This window comes from Hirundo rustica, chromosome Z, assembly GCF_015227805.2.
Source record: "Hirundo rustica isolate bHirRus1 chromosome Z, bHirRus1.pri.v3, whole genome shotgun sequence".
NCBI lineage: Eukaryota > Metazoa > Chordata > Aves > Passeriformes > Hirundinidae > Hirundo > Hirundo rustica.
The window spans coordinates 9170168-9187349 of record NC_053488.1 but is presented as its reverse complement, the minus strand read 5'-3'; the positions used below and the strand labels follow the sequence as shown (position 1 = coordinate 9187349).

At 41.7% G+C, this 17182-nt stretch overlaps 1 protein-coding gene across 1 annotated transcript in view; it reads right to left on the bottom strand.

Moving 5' to 3' along the window:
- ADAMTS6 (ADAM metallopeptidase with thrombospondin type 1 motif 6) overlaps positions 1–16244 on the bottom strand; it is a 125608-nt gene extending 109364 nt beyond the window's left edge. The window contains exons 1-5 of the mRNA XM_040089814.2: positions 16169–16244; positions 15688–15835; positions 9642–10009; positions 8568–8932; positions 1072–1240 (exon numbers count right to left, since the gene is read on the bottom strand). Of these exons, the coding sequence (XP_039945748.1) occupies positions 1072–1240; positions 8568–8932; positions 9642–9738 (631 nt within the window). The 5' untranslated portion in view covers positions 9739–10009; positions 15688–15835; positions 16169–16244. The remainder of the gene's footprint in view (positions 1–1071; positions 1241–8567; positions 8933–9641; positions 10010–15687; positions 15836–16168) is intronic.
- Positions 16245–17182: the final 938 nt, after the last annotated feature.

The window sequence follows — 17182 nt, the reverse complement described above, 5'->3', positions numbered from 1 at the left end:
AATAATGCTCACAAACTAAAACAGAAGATACATACATGAAGTCTGACATTCCATAAACACAAATAACTGAAACACTTAAGAAAAAGCTACCTCCCAAGAATGGGATCATGCAGACAATCTGTACTGCAAGCTTAGAGAGCTGGTGCCACTAAACATTATAAACTCCAAAAGAAGCTAAAATAAATTATACCTATGAACAGTGGTGTTATTTTATTTTAAGATTAGCTATTGTCAGGCTGCCCCATGCACTGAATCTCACTGAATACAGCTGCCTAGGTCTGAACTTTTAAGAATAAGCTGTTACTGAAATAAAAACAATTCACAAGGTTAGAACATTTTTCTAGCATGTTAAAAAATTACTTATGTGCTGTAAAATAACTTGTCAGATTTACTCCACACTGTCTTCAAGAAGTTAATTTCCAGTTTAATCAAGGGTTATGTCAGAGTACTTGAAATGAGTATCTGTAGAAGTTAAAACTACTTTACAAAGAAAATATCTCTCCACTAAAACTATATAATCCTGCCCATAAGGCACATGTAAACCACGTATTTGAGTATAATGGAATAATGTCAACCAACTGGACCAAAAAAACAGTACCCAAACACTATAAACCTCTGTAAACAAGAAAGATGTGGATTCAGTTCCAAATTTATTGATAATCATAATGGTGACATATTTATTGCATATCAGGTTTCTTCAAATGAGATGGAACACATACTAAACATTGAGCTGCAATGTGTAGTCACTCAACCATGCTTTCCTGTTGGGGAATGAAGTACATTTATGCACATTTTGAGGAAGCCTATGCTCATTTCTAGCACTGTACACAACATAGGCATAAAACAAGACTTACTCCTGCTGTCTTAGTTTTTGAAATACATTATATTCTCAAATTGAATCTGAAAAAAAAAGAAAAATCAAAACTACTTTTCAACAAGACATTACACCACCAAGAAGGAGGATTCTCATAGCTACGTTCCCCACTGTGTCTTAAATATGAAACAAGCAAGATCTTAAAATACATCTCAAGTTATCATTTTTTAAAAGGAATGACACTCATTCTTGTTTACCTGAGACTCCACAGTGACTGTGATCATAGAGGTGTTGCTGGTGCATGGTAGATTTTTTGTATATAACATGAGGATGACCATTCTCGTAACTATAGTTACTAGAATCTTCTGTTATATTTCTTAAAGGCTCAATAAAATACTCATCATCTTCTGTAGCAATGACTCCATGCTTAAAGAAGCAAATAAGAAAACAAAAGCTTACAACAGACAATATGGAATTACGATCACAAAACTTAACTTCAAAAAACATTCTCTGTGAAGAAATCTGCAGCTAGAAGCTAACACAAAACAGCGCATGAACCAGCTCTCCTCCAGCTGTTTTTAGTATGAGCAAGGTAGGTGCCTATAAACAATACCGTGAGAAAAAATAAAACTATCATTGTCCTATTTGTGGAGTACTTTCACTTGGTTTTTTTTGGTAGATGCAGTTTTAAAACAAGAGATATTCTCAAAATATTACAAATAATCTCTTCACAGAAATGTTCTGAAACTACATTATTCATACCCATTAAAAATTACACCAACCCAATAAATGGCGAGTCCCATATCCCTCTGTGATTCCACACTGCTAGATGCTTAAAGCCAAATACTTCATCAAAGACAAAACACCATGAAGGATTAATTTTAGAACACATATTTAAAAAGAACATTTTTATTTTACATCCAGACACAATCCCAAAACTGAGCTAGTTAATAGAAATCAAATTATTTATATTAACTTAAGTTACACTGTCTACAAAGCATTTATTGCATAAAAACTCTTGCCACAAATCTACCAAATAAGAGTTACTGCAGATTATACACTAGATCTCATTCTCCATAACAAATGAACTTTTTTTTTTTTTTTTTCCCCCTCATACTGCACTGCAGGATAGTAGATATTCTATTCTCATAACTTTCACATTTGTGAACTCAGCTTCTTCCAAACAGGAAGTGGTTTATGGAAGAAAGGGGAGATTTCAGGCCAACTATGCAATTTCCTGAACCTTCAGCAATTAAAACTGAACTTTAGCAGAAAATCTAGGTTCTGGATACTTTCAGATATAGAAATATTGGGGAATAAGCCCTGACAGGCTTCTACACCAATGTTTGCTAAATAAAAAATTCTGATACCCATATGTAGAAAATTCTGAATGTATAAACTTTCTACACAGGGAAGAGCTATTCATCAGATAGAAGCCTGGAAGCAGGAACTTCTACTTGATGAATCACAAATTTCTACCACATCTTTTATCTGTAAAACAAGCACTACACACGAATCTTTTCTAAGACCTCTATAATCAGCCATAAGACTACTTGCTCTGTATCTGCTCTAAAAGTCATAACGCTGTTTTCAAGGACCAGAGCTTGTCTTTGTACTCTTGGTCAAAGCTCTCATCCCACTACAGTACATAAAATACCTACTGTTTATTACTTCTGAAACAACAATTTAAAACTTACAAAAAAAAAAAAAAATCTTATTTAATACATCCAAAACAAGTGGTTTCCAAATAGAACTCTATTGTTAATTGTGAAAATATACATATGAACAGATAGCAGCCTTCAATTACTCAATTACTACCATTGTGAATGCAAAAGTAAGTGTTCCTCCTCAGCGGAATTTTTTTGTTACTAACTCAAATATTAACTCAGAAGGTAACATCAGGGTCTTAATTCACCTGGAAGATGCCAATATCAAATTCCTCTTACAATGCCTTCTTGTTACTTGAAGTCTAAGATTTTACTAGAAAATAAATCATTTACTGCTATACTGCTGCTTAAATAGCATTGAAAATATAAACCAAATTGTAACTGGGCTTGCCAGATGTGCAGAAAGAACCTTGACAGTTTGGACTGCATCCAGCATGGATGTCAGACATCTGGGCTCAAGCGAATCCTGAGCCATTGTAAGCGCTGGTATTATGTTCCCACAGGAAGAGAGTCCTGTGGAGTGGTTCTAGCCAACACCATCAGGCTGTCTGCCTCATGCCAAGCCTGAAGAGACAGAGGTACCATCCAATCTGTGACACAGAGTGGGTCTCAACTTAAACTCCTGCAGAGCCTTCCTGTCTGTACTCAAGTCCAGTCATGTTTACAAGTCTAAGCATGAATGAGATAATTATATCAGATACTGAAACTGATAATTGTAAGTGGCAAGATTACCTCAGTGGAACTAAGTCCATTCAGATAGCACAAACACTTAATTGCAGTGCTAATTCTCTAAACAAATTGCATATTTGCTCCTGCAAATAACTAAAGAATATCTGCAAACAATGGTCACGCTTCCTTCAGTTATCACCAGTGAAAACAGTAAGGAGAGCATCACTACTTTTTCCGATGCCTAACAGAGATCTGATCTCATTTAGACAAATGCTATGGTATTTAAGAAAAGACATCTTTAAAATGTTTTATTAAGGAACTGCAAATAAATTTTAACATAGATCTACAAGTAGGTAGTAAAAACATGTGCTCAGTCACTGCAGTAAGACAAGTGATTCAGTAAGCACTGGAAGGAAACACACTGACTCTGCATATGCCCTTCCCATAAGCCTGGCTTAGGTATATCATTTTAAGCCTAACAGTATTTTTGCTTGCAAACAAAATTGTTCTTTCAGTGCTAAATTGATACAAGCAATCTTGTTGAATCATAGTGATTCAACAATGAAATCACTGATTTTCACTCTAATTCTGCAACTAAAAAGTATATCTTAGTGATGGACAGCATATATTCTAAGTTTCAAAAATTCATGTAGCTAGATACTTGCATTGTTTATGTATTCAGCAATGTCTGATTAATACATTGGGGGAAGTATAATATTATATCCAACCCAACATTCTAAATACCAACTTTGATTTATAATCCACTATTTGAGGAAAACAAAACTTCAGCTGAAAAAGGAGTTTGAAATAATGCCCTTTTAAAGCATTAAAATGAATGAATTTTCATCTTCTTTTTAAGCATTGCTATTGTATTTTAACAGTTCATAAATTAAACTTCTGCTCCAAAGCATCATAAATATCATTAAGACGTAAGAACGACCAGAAAAGGTACTGACATAATACCATGGATATAAGAAACCAGCTGAATGCATCAAATATGTTACTACAAGGAACATTCCCAAGATTATTATCTAAAACAGATTGTTTGAGGTCCTGTGTTATCCAATCCCACTACAGACTGCCAACTCGTGCTAACATATACAAGGTCTGGTTCCAGCAGTTTGACATGCTCAGACAAATCTGTGAATCCACATGGAGTTCCCCTGAATTTGTGAAAAATAATCTTTTTCTGTCAGGCTGTCCAGCCAGGGCCTTAACCTCCTTCAGATGGGGGACATCCATCAGTTGCAAAAGCAAACTGAATTATGGGGGACAAGTAAGCACATGCCTTTTCCACACAGCACTATAGTTTCACAATTTTTCCACGTCTTGAGTCTTTTTAGGTTTTATGCTTTATCCATTTTTTTTTTTTATTATAAAGAACTAGTAATGGAAACTTCTGAAAACATGCCAGTGTTGCTCATTATGTCAACAGCTGGCTATACACCATGATTTTATGACTGAGGAAAAAGATTGCATTAACTTACTGCGCTCTCAAAGATGGAAAAATTAGTGTCCTGAGACAGCACATCATGGAATCGAACAAAAACTTAACACCTTAAAACTAGGATAGGGACAGCTTGTATATAATTTTCTGACTAACATTATACTGCAAAAATATACCACTACCAAAGATAGCCCTAAAGACACTGACACAGAATTATTCCACATACAGTCAAAAAAACCCCATAGTATATGTAAATTATGAACTATGAAAGTAGATGTATTCTCTAGAGTAAAAGCACTTTCAAATGAGAAAACTCCTAAGAAAAATATTAGTAATTTATAAATATATTTACTTAGGAAGACATGAAGCGAACATTAAGTCTTCTAGCAAAATAATTACGCACTGAAAAAGTAGGCTCATGCTCTTAAGCCACAGTCACCTACCAGTGCTTTATTTATGATTTCTGTTTGGATGGAGATAATTGTGCTGTCCAGCATAAACATTACACAACGCATGAACTTCACATGTATGGAAATACTGCGTGTTTTACATTAACCATTTACTTGGGACTACAGTAGCCTCAAAATAGTTCCTACTACTGACCTTTTCAGCCCCAAATTACAAAATTTGCTACCATGCAAGACTTGTTTGAGCACTCAGTTAAGAGTTTCGACACCTGTCAGAAGACAAAGCTGAGTCAGAATGCAAAAACTTTGGGGTTTGCTTGATTTCGTAACGAAGACTCCAAATTTCTCTGAAATTTGCTCCTTTCAGAGTCAGTCAAACTCCATTTCCCTGAGGTGAAGTTCTTCACTCTTCAGTTAGTCTACCACCATTTCTTTTCCTCGTTCCTTCTGTATGAAATAGTCAGCTTAGAAAATGCCTCAGTCTGGTTGCCTTGCATCCAACATCCAGAGGCCCTAAAATGCTGCTCACTACAGGCTCACAATACAGCCAAACCTGCAATCCATCCACAAGTGTAGCATCCACGACAGTAAACACAAGTTTGGAAGCCAGCAGGCCTGCAGACAAGACCTTCAATTTCCTCACATGAATGCTTACTGGATTATAGAGCTTCCCTCACAACTTCAGACAATTTATAGCATAATCAGGGCCCAGCAGATGGAAGTTCTGGACTGAAACTTCAGTCAGTAGCAGCCTGTAATTCTAGGGCACTTGGTAATGAGAAATATAGAGGGTGAGGCTGAAACAAGAAACAGTGATAGTAAAATGAACTGACTGCTTGTCACTTTTTTTTAATAATGAAACTGAGAGAAAGCCCTCCTTACATTTATCTCAAATATAAGTGTTCCTCAAAGTCATAAAACATATGCTATTTAAATCACGTTATCACACAACCACTCTGAATAACTAATAAGAATAATTCAAGATATTCAATAAGGGGAAGAAATGTGACCTATTTGTCAAACCTAACAGTGAAACCTAACAGGACAACTGGAGTAAATACATTTTGTTTGTGAGCAACATTCACTCTTGAATATTACTTACTACCTGCTTCAGAGTTCAACTTACAATGACAGGCTTTAATACAGGTGTTAATCAAGGAAGATGACTGGCAGTCACAGAGCAGCAATCAAACTGGAAAGCACAACAAATTCCTTAAGTACAACGCATTCTGAGCTATTACTAACTCTAAACCAAGTAATATTGTCTTCAGTATTCACTGCCAATTGCTTTATTAAACATGTTCTAACCAGCAGCTGTATAACAAAGCATTCATTAGGAGGATCATCATTTAAAAATAGCTTTGTGATGCATTTATCTGAATGGAGTGGTAACGCCCATACACTGTGCTCTGGAAGGCACTGCTAACACTGGATGACCAAAGTTTCTCTACAGTAGAGGATGGTACCAAGTCAAGTCTACTGCTACACCCTCTACAGGATTCATGCCTCTGAGATAGAGCTATGTGTCACCCTGCTGATGTTTCTGGAGCAACACAGGAGCCTCACATGCTCGTGACCAAATCTTCCTAAGAGATGCAGTGAACACCTGACACATGAAGTCCCAAGCAAAAAGGCATGACCATGAAAAACTTGTGCGCCCAAAGACTAGATTAAGGCCACCTCAACACCTGAAAGACATAGTTAACAACAACCACAGCCACTGAAGATGATGATTTAACTGGGAAATGTTACATTGAAGTTAATTTACAAACACAATGTTCACACACTGACACTTAGAACCACAGGCAGCTTCACTCCAGCAAAATGAACACCCTGAGGGCAAAGGGTAATCAAGCTAAATGTCACCTCAGGGTGTCGGGTACAGAAGAAAAAAAAATAGAGTCTGCTTCCTCATGACATCTTCCATGTTTTTTCGAAGAAAAGAAGTGTCATAAGGAGCAACAGATGGGCAAAGACAACAGGAAAATACAGGCTTTTTTGTGCTTCCTCCAGCCTTTATTTCCCTAACATGAAAGGAAAACAAGAGTCAGCTAAGGCAAGGGCAGGACTTCTTGGCTCACTCCCTTAGCCAAGGTCAAAGAGGAACTGAAATGGGATCACCATGGCACTTACTGCAGTCTCCAAGGGGACCAACTAGTCTGTGCATCAATTAGCACGCAGCAATTAGCATAAAGAGGCATGCAGCGTCTTTTAAAGAAATGTGTCTTGAAAGAAAGGACTTGGTCTCCATCACATCTTTAGCTGAAAAGAACTCAAGCAAAGATGGAGTATACTAGCTTTGAAGCCTGAATAACTGAGACCAGAGGGGAAAGGAAGAGGAAAAAAAAAAAACCAACCCAAAAAAACGAGCACTATTACATGGAAACTGCAATCAAAGTGAAAACGGTACTAAATTCGGACCTGTCTTAATTTAGTGATCTGGTATAAGTCTACATGAACCAAACTGTAATACCACACTCAATGGAACATCACTTTAACTCCATTTCTTTGAAAGTGTTCACTTAGCACGGGAAATCCCCATCAAATATTTTTCCTCAGGAACACTCTGAAATGTTAAACTAAACTGTATCAGGCATATCACAAGTAGTTGGGTGTAATGCAACCTATCTAGGTCTGAAAAACCTGGCTTTATTCTGAAAGTAACATCTTAAGAGGCATTATTCAACAGCTCTTCCAAAGACAAATGGGAATTAGTTTAGCAACTCTGTGTATTTTTTTTTTTTTAACTTAGCAATTAGTTAGATATGCCTATTCCTAACAAGAAGATCAACCAGCATTCTACTATAATAAAAACCAGAATGAGAAGCCATAATATGCATATTTTTAATAGAGAAAACATTGGCTCTTGATTTAATGTTTCATAGTCATGTCTATTTTAGTATTTTGTTACTCAACAGTCTGCCTTTTAACTCCTTTGTATTCATTTTCTAATTTCTTTTTCCATGCATGTACTATTGTCATGTGATCAAAAGATCACCAGTAAGAGAAGAAATGAGAATAAATTAGTTAAGAACTTCTAATTCTACTTCTAAATGCAAAAGTTTATGATTTGTAAACAAAATCTTTCTGGTAAAAAAGTTATATAATTACTTTCTGATGCTGTTACTTGCTAAAGACATCTCATGTTTTGAATTTAGAGCAATGATGATATCTACACCAAGCAATTCTTCTTATTTACGTAGTTTTTAAACCCTAATACTCAAAGACAGTGGGTGTTCAGTCCAATCAACATGACTCTGCAGATTCAGTATCCTGGAGGATCCACTGTTTCCCCCTCCCTGTCCCGTGAGCTTGGAAGGCTCTCAAAACTGTAAAGACCTCAGCACAGACCTAATCCTGCAAGCCGAGGGCAGACACTATAAACACTGAAGAGCCTGCCTGCTAGAAGACTACAGAATTGAGTCTCGGGTTTTCTACACCTTCCTGTCTACTTGCTTCCCTCAGGGAGTCAAAAAACTGAAAGATATGCCAATTTAATTCTTCTTCTGTAATTTAAAAGAGACAAGCACACTATTATACTGTAACATGTAATATGGACTTACCAGACCATTGCAGTTGCTTAAGGCCACTTTAGATGTACTGTGTTGGTCTTGCAAATATCCTGTGTAATGACAGTGGTCTAAGAAATCATGCTTCCATTGCGGTCCATCTTTCCCCCAGTACTCTACTGTAAAATGTCTGGACACCAAATCTGTGTTGAGAGTCAGGTTTAAATGAAAGTGCTTGCCATAGGCAGAAAGTTTAAAAAATAATTTAGATGCTGCCAGTTCTTGGTCATAAGGGTCTGTGCTCCTCCTCCTTCTTGAGGGTTTAGGATTTTTCACAGTAAAGCTGAGGAAGGCTCCATTTTGATCAACCCTTATTGGGATTGTTAGTTGGTAGTGTTCAAGGTAAGACAGGAATTCCTCTTTGTAATCAATCACAAGGTAAGACAGTCCAGGGAGTGGGCATAGAAGAGAAGAAAATATAACAGGAAACAACAAGTAGTAGCATAAACATAGACCATTTTTGGGTAAATTTCATCACCCTCATGAGTAAAAGTTACCTTCAGGTAAATGCACGATGCAGCATTTTACAAAATAACATTATTTTCTTTCTTTGTAAGTCTAGGAAACGTGTTTGGTTTCCTATTAATTTGCTTATCACTAAAAATACGAAAGTTTTTTAATACCTATTTTTTCCTATTTACCAAAAATACGTAAATAAATTGGGCTAACTTAAGAAGGATATATTTTTCCCAGTGATACCATTTCAAGACAAAAGTTATAAAATCCACTTGAAAGAATACAAACAGTAGTAATGAAAAGGATTATATTGTAAAAACAAGATTAGATTCTTACTTCCTAGTCTAAAAGCATGTTAATTTTATCATGGCAAGTCTCTCAAATATTATCAAGTACATTTTATGAAATTTAATTTGCAAGGCTTTCCTCCAGTGAAAAGTAGACAGAGAGAAATTAGAACAAGAAAATTTAATCTGTGTGACAATTAATCATGATAAGCTAAGAGCAGAGCCCAGATGAGCTCATGAATTATATAAACAAGGTTTAGAAAATATTACACAAATACAATGCAAAAATACACGCTTCTTGCCAGCTACAGAGATCAGACCCTACCTTGAGAACTGTATGAAAGCCTGTTGTTACTGTGAAATTCCGATGAAACCATGACTAGGCTCAAAATCCATGTCCACGTCTTCCAAAAAATTTCCATAATTTAGAAAAAACAGAAAGTTCTTTTTTCTTTCTCCTTGGAGAGCTACCTGTGTGCTATAGAGTTAACTTCACTCCAGAATCGCACCATAACAGGTATAATTATTTTACACTATTTTCAAATTAACTACAGGATGTTCCATTTTCTGGACAGGTACTTTCTTCTATAGCTGCAGTCATGTTCTCAATTCAAAGCAAGTATTTGTAAGATTCCTTAAGATATGAGACAGATGTTAGATTGGATAGTTACTGAACTTGCTCCATTTCTTTTCCTGAAAAACAGAAGAATATGAGTCAAGGCAAATTCTTTCTATTAAAACAGACCTATGCTGCAAAATACTGTGCCATCATAGTGAACTACAAAGGGCAATATTTTGAGATAATATTCAGTAACAATTTTATGGTCACATCGAAGGTCACAATCTTAAAGGAAAAAAAAAGTTACCATTAACCTTGAAAAGCAGATCCATACAGCTTACGATGCAATTATCAACTTCATTCTATTTTTATGAATTCTTATACCTATTTAGTGTTTCTTGTACCTCAAATATTGTGTTCAGACTTGTTCCATCTATAATCAGTGCTATGCACTCATTGATTTCAATTGTTAATAACACGTCCCAATATACTGGTAGATAAAGGAAGAACCTGGGAAGGAATCCAGAGTACAGTTATCTGATTTTTCTGAAGTATGTATTTTGTTATTACTCAGGCCAGGGTTCTGCTTATGCAGGCAGAATTCCCATTTACTTAAATGGGAATGCTGCATGTTAGAATACTAATGAGCAAATTTGAGTATTTAAAGCTATTTATCACACACACTCTAGTATTTCAAATATTTGTTGCCAATTTTTTTTTTCATTCACAACACTAGTGCAACAATAGTAAAAAGTAGCTCTAGGTGCAGCCAAGGATTAAACGGAAGATCCATGCAGTCAACTAACAATCCATTATCATGGGATACCAAACTATGTGTTGTGTCAACTGGTGCTCACAGCACACCTGTGCACAAACTCTGCAGAAGTTGACAATTAAGAAACAGAACACTTCAGAAGGGGAGCTTGTTTAAAAACCAATTTCCACAAGCACACAGAGTCACTTACACATGCACCAGATAAATCTGCCTTTCTAAAATTTTGGGAATGATTTACAATATTCACTCAGATAGGTAATACAGCTGCAGCTAATGAATTATTTATGAAGTTTTTAAGAAGAGCTGTAACATAAAATCTCAAGAAAAAAATCAACATCACCCAAATCCTATTTACCAACATTACAATGAATATTTAGGTAAGCCTTAGCCCATTTGAAACCCATCTAATTATTAATGTGTAAATGAGGGTAATCTGACCTCTTAAAAATCTTTCAGGACAGCACTCAGGATTTATTCAGGTTTGTAAAGAGACCAAAAGATACTTTGCAAGTATCTTTGTGCTTAGTAGTATTTTTTCCCTGGGGAAGCATACAGACTTTGTGATGCCATTCACATGTGGCAAGGTCTCAAAGCACGTTAATAAAAAAAGCTCTCTGTTTACATTGCTATGTAGAACCTTTATTTCCTAGCTAATACTTAGTTAAATTTCTTAGAATTTTGCAGATTTTGAAGGTACATAATTAACCCCATACTCTTTCAGCTACATTAGTACAATATGTAATATGCCTTATTTCTAATCTGACAATGTATAGTTTCAAATTCTTGTCACTAAATCTTGCTTTATCCCTGTTTGCTAATGAGCTGGATTTTTTTTGTTGTTGTTGTTTGTGCATAGTTATAATCTGACAGAAGCACCTCTGGACACCTCCCAATAAGCAGTTCAACCTATTTGGTTTATCTCATTCTGTATAATCCAATTTCCAGATGACTGAATACTTCTGCAGTTTTTCTCTGAACCGTTTCCAATTCATCAGCATCCCTTTTCATCTGCAGACACCAGAACTGGGCACTGTAGTGCAGTAATGGCTCGTTACCACCATATATAGAGGTAATGTTGCCTTACAGCTTCTACTTAGCCAAAATACCCTAACAGGGAACTCATGTTCAGCCTGATACGCTGATAATAAGTCTTCCTAACATTAAGATCTCCTGAAACTGCAGTACCTAAGTAGCTAGATAGCTCAGAATATTGGACATAAATTAACAGTACCCATTATTTAGTAACATTATTTACTATTTAGCCACCAGTGGCCCACATGATGGACCATAACCATGTCGCCTGACAGAGTCAAACAGTCACTCATGTCTAGCGTTCTTGCAGAGGTCTCTGAAGTGGTCTCCCTCATTTCAAGCTTCACACAAGGCCAATCTCCTTTCATATCAAGCTTTCTGAAAGTTTCAGCAGAATTTTTTACCTCTTCTTCAAAAATATTGCCAGCTTCACAATGGATACAAGCTGACCATATGAAGCTATATTAATGTTTCCAATTAAAGAGCGGTAATACATGTGAATGACAAAGTACTCAAGCAACTCCAAGATAAAATACTCTAAGCATGACATTTGATAGGAACCTCAAAGTCTGGACTCTATACTTCCCCCCCGCCCCCAGGTTCTCTGGCAGCCTATTTTCACTCTAGGTTGTTGTTAAGATGCAAAATTTGGTCAACACTGTTATAAATAAGTTCTATTCAAATGATCTATGTTTTAGTTACTTAATTGTTAAGTAATTCCATTAAGATTGTTAATGCTAGTTTTGTTTAAAGAATTTGCCTTATTCCTGTTTTAATAGTGATTAATCACCTTATTTACTTGTTTGTTAATTAAGAATTCACCTTATTACCTGTATCTCTGCTCCCATTCGTCGGATAGTGTTTGAATATGCAAATAAAAAGAACACTGGGATTCTGGGAACGTCTCAAGAACAAGAGACTCAAAAAGCAGGGAGCCAAAGTAGAATCCAGGACTGTAGTTGCACTTTAGACTAGTGCCAAGAGGTGCGGGGGTCCGCCGAAGCAGCTTGCTTTAGTCACTGTGACCTGAGAAGGAGTCCCCCATCGCTGGATGACCCCTGATCAGCGAGGCGAAACGGACTCCCCGGCAAGGGGAAAAAGCCCGGGAGGGGTGTGGGAGTCCCCAGCTTTGCTGTGGAGCGAAGCTGTGTGCACCTCCTCCTCCGCGTTGCCAAGGGAGCAAGCAAGCTCTCCCCCCAAGGCCAAGCTTGATAATAAAGAAACATACAAAAAAGCAAGTCTCGGACTCTCTCCTTTTTTTCCAGAACAAACACTAATCTTACAGTAAGAAACTTCTAGCATGTCATGTGGTGAACTACACATTCACCCACTGGTAAATGCAGGTGTGGCTCCATGTCCTCAACCACCACCTAAAACCACAGATCCTGTCTAAATGTAAGAGCCCTGACAAACAGGAAAGGAATAGTACAAGACGTTTTCTGATTTCAGTGACAAAACAGATGCATAGCACTGGCATTTCTGCGAAGGCACTGATGATAACTATGGCGGTCCTGCCGCTGGCGTAACGAAGTTCCTACCCAGAGGCATTCAGTGAGGAGAAAACAGGCCGCAGTTACTGGAGCACAAGTCTTATAAGATGCGGATGAGGGAGCTAGGGGTGTTTAGCTCGGAGAAAAGGAGGCTCAGGGATGACCTTAACACTCTCCACAGCTGCCTTAAAGAGTAGCCGGGTGGGGATCAGGAAACAAATGATAAGAGAGGACATAGCCTCAAGCTGCAGCCGGAGTAGTTTGGGTTGGACACGAGGAAGAATTTCTTCACAGAAAGAGTGATCAAACATTGGAATGAGGGGGTCAGAAGGCTGGTGGTCACGATCCCTGGAGGCGTTTAAAGAAAGCCTGGACATGTTGGACCCTGTCCAGTTGACAGGGTAGTGTTCAGTCATAGGCTGGACTCAATTATCTTAGAGGTCCTCTTCAACCGGTAAGATTCCGTGATAAAGTGGACTACGAGGAGGCAACTAGCCAAACTGCCCAGAGCAGTCACCGTGGGAGCCTCCACCTAAACAAAGGCGCTTTGGGCAACTAAGGAATCGCTTAACCTGAACTTTTAGGACAGGGACGCATCCGAGACCGACGACCCAAGACAACCGCCACACCAGGGGCATCCACGGCAGAACCGATGGGTTCCGGCGCGGAGGTCTCCCGTTAGCGGCCGAGGTGCCAGAAAACACACGGCACCCCACCGCCGGATCACAGCGCCCACACGGCGGCTACGCCTCGGGGCGGACCCGAGGAGAGCGACGGTCGGGAAAGGGACCGGGGCGGGACAGGGGGTTGTCCTCCACGCCCCCGTCCCGGCGGCTCGGCCCCCGGCGGCTCGGCCCCCGCCGCCTTCCCGCCCTCCGCGGCCGGGCCGTGAGGGCGGCAGGAGCCCGCGCTGGGGCGCGGGCAGGGGCGGCCGTGCGCTCGCCTGGCACTACGAGTGGTTGCTAAGGAAATGGGGACGGGGCGGGGGACGGGCATCAATCACACAAATTCAATTACAGGTATCGCGGCTGGCCGTGAAAAGCTTCGCAGGGCTTCAAAAGCCGGGGATTAGCCGTGCCCCCGGGAGCTTCCCCAGGCGAGAACTGCGACTCGCAGACCGCGCCGGGAAGAGCACGGTGAAGAGGAAGGGGGGCCGGGAGTGACGCCGAGAGGGACACGTACAAAGGGAAAAGATCGAACCCTCCTCCCCGGGAATTAACCAGAAGCCGAGGCGTGAGGAGCAAAATTACTCCGTGGGGGCCCCGGCGTAGGACGGGGTTGCCACCGTATGAACCCCCCGGCAGCCCCAAGGCTCCCCGCCGGCCGTGCCATGGGGCAGCTGTCACTGCACCTACCGAAAATGCAACACCCAACCCCCAAAAGGGAAAGTCAAAAGGCTGAGGAAAATACACGGCTACACACACAGTTAAACACATGCACATTATCTGTACACGTCTGCACACAGAGTTAAAAATACTGGTACTGAAGAAAATTGGAAGTTACCAGGCACATATCCCTCAAAAGAAAAAAAAAAAAAAAAAGAAAAAAAAAAAAAATCCGTCCTCCCTAGAGAGGCTAAAGGGAAGAGTCTGGTTGCTGTGGTGGAGCTGATCCTAAAGTTAACTTTCAGCAGCCCATTTCCAGACAGCAGCGCTGAATCTATTTGGATAAAACGCGTGTGACCCAGACACTTGGCGTTTGGCCCAAACGCGTTGCACCGGCAGCCCAAATAAAAACAAGAGTCTGACTCTTTCCCTCTCTCTCCCTTCTCTCTTGTACAACAATGAAAGAAAGTAGCGAAGACAAAATCCGCACACATATCGCCGGGGAGCGAGAGCCCACTTACCTCCTCCCACCTAACAAAGTCCCTTTCAACCCCGAGCGACTGCGGAGACAGACATACACCGACAAACACGAGTCCGCGGGGTTAAGAGTCTGGCAAATCCCAAGCGGCTCGAAAGTAAATCAAAACCACACGCTTCCATCTTCCTGATGAGCCCAGCGAGAGCCCGACATCCCCGCCAGCATCGCTGCGGGACGGCGGCCACGCCGACCCTCCAAGCCCCGGTACAAAGTGTGCACTTGTCTGACCGCGGCAGCGTACACCGCCGGACACGGCACGGCCGAGAGCGGGGCTGCTTCCACTCAGCAGCAATCCGGAATAGCCTTGGGTTGTCGCTGGGGTTTGGGGGCTGCTTTGGGTTTTCTCTGTTGTTTGGTTTGGTTTTGTTTTTCCTTTTCTGCTTCTACCGACGACTTAGTATTCAAAGTATAAAAAAAAACCTTTTTAAAAGTCCACTATTCGAGATGGTGCTTCATCAATCACCTCTCTTATCGGTTGAAAAATCCTCGCACCCCCTTTTCCCATCTCGAGGTTTCTCTCTGAAATTACTCCAAATGCACCTCGCCTAAGGCAGTATAAATCTCCCCCCGCTCCCCAAAGCCCTGCACACACCATTATTCGGGACACAAGAAAAGCAAAAAGTTTCATTGAATAGCGCGAAATCTTCCTTACCGTTTTCATCTTCAATTTCTGATATAAAGTAAGTTTCAAACAATAGAGATTGCACAGGACGATTCCCGTATTCCTCTCTGCTTTTTCCCCTCTGTGCAAGCAACCATCAGGGTTATATTCTCCAACAGAATAAAATTCTCTAGCCTTCCTAAAGGGGTTTTTAGAAAACGGGTTGGCTTGGCAGGAGGAAGGATGCCATCAATTCACCCAAGCTATCACCCTGCACATTTTGCCTTTCCAACAAAAAAAAAGGGGGGGGGGGGGGAGAGGAGGAAGGAGGGAAAAACAGGCTTATATTGGGGTGGGGGTGGGTGCCCTCCTCTTGAGCAGCCTCCTCTGTGCAAAATACCATGTGAATATCATCTGAGTTGGGGGGGGAGGGGGGACCGGGAGACAGAAAGAGGGGAAAGAAAGGGGGAGCAGAGGGGAGGCAGGCAGAGCAGGAAGGACTCAGGAAAGTTTGGTTGAAGTAGCCCAAGACCTCCTCCTCTGGCTTGCCGGCGCCGGGCCAAGCCGAGCGCGGCGGCAGCGGGGGAGCCTTGGCAGCCTCGCCCGGGGGACGGCGCGGGGCCCGCTGACGTCAGCCTGCAGATGTGCCCCGGGCCGCCGCGCATGCGCGCCCGTCACGTGGCGGCGGGGGGGGCAGGGGCGCAGCGGGGGGAGCGGGCGCGGGCGCGGGCTGGGGGCGGGGGGAGCGGCGGGACCCTCGCGCGGAGCCGCCTGAGGGGAGCCCGGCCTGACCCGCCCGCGGGAGCGGCGGCGGCCGCGGGGTGCCGGCGGCAGCCGCCGGGCACGGGCGTCGCCGGTGGGCGGCGATCTGGGGCGGCCCCGCGCTGCCATCGCCCCGGTGCCGTCGCTCCGCTCGTCCCGTGCCGCGTTACGGGCGTTAATAAAAGGAAGCTTCTTAAGCACCGTTTCCAGCGGAGGGGGGGGGGGGGGGGGTGTCTGAAGCCCGAGCGCCAGCTGCAGCCGGGCCGGCGTCGCGCCGGGGCTGGGGGGTCCCGGCCCTGCCCGCTCAGCGCTTTCAGTTTTATTTGCGGCGGGGAGCCGGGCGGGGGTCGGGCCGGGGCTGCGGCATCGCCTCGCCGTCTGGCGGGGCAGGAAGGTGCGCACGGGAGCGGGCAGCTGGCGGCATGCGAATGGCCCTGCTCCGGGAGGCCGGCGGTGCCGGCGAGAGGAGCACACGGAGCGAGTGGGCTGAAGCTCCCACTCGCCCTCTAACCACCTAATTTCGGATTGCCGAGAAAAGAGAGGGAGGAGGAGAAAAAAAAAAAAAAATATCCTTCCTAAACCTCAGTTCTAAGGTTTCAAGCTTCTGCTAACTGTATTTCCCAAATGGTGCGGGTGCGGGTTTTCCTGCCCAGCCAGAGGCAGTAGTTGTAATTGCACCTTCTGGTGAATCTCTGGCTGGACTGTGGAATGATTGCACAGAAAGGTCCGAGAGCACAGTTTACTCCGGGACTTCTTCGAGCATCGGAAGAGCAGGATCGGCGTG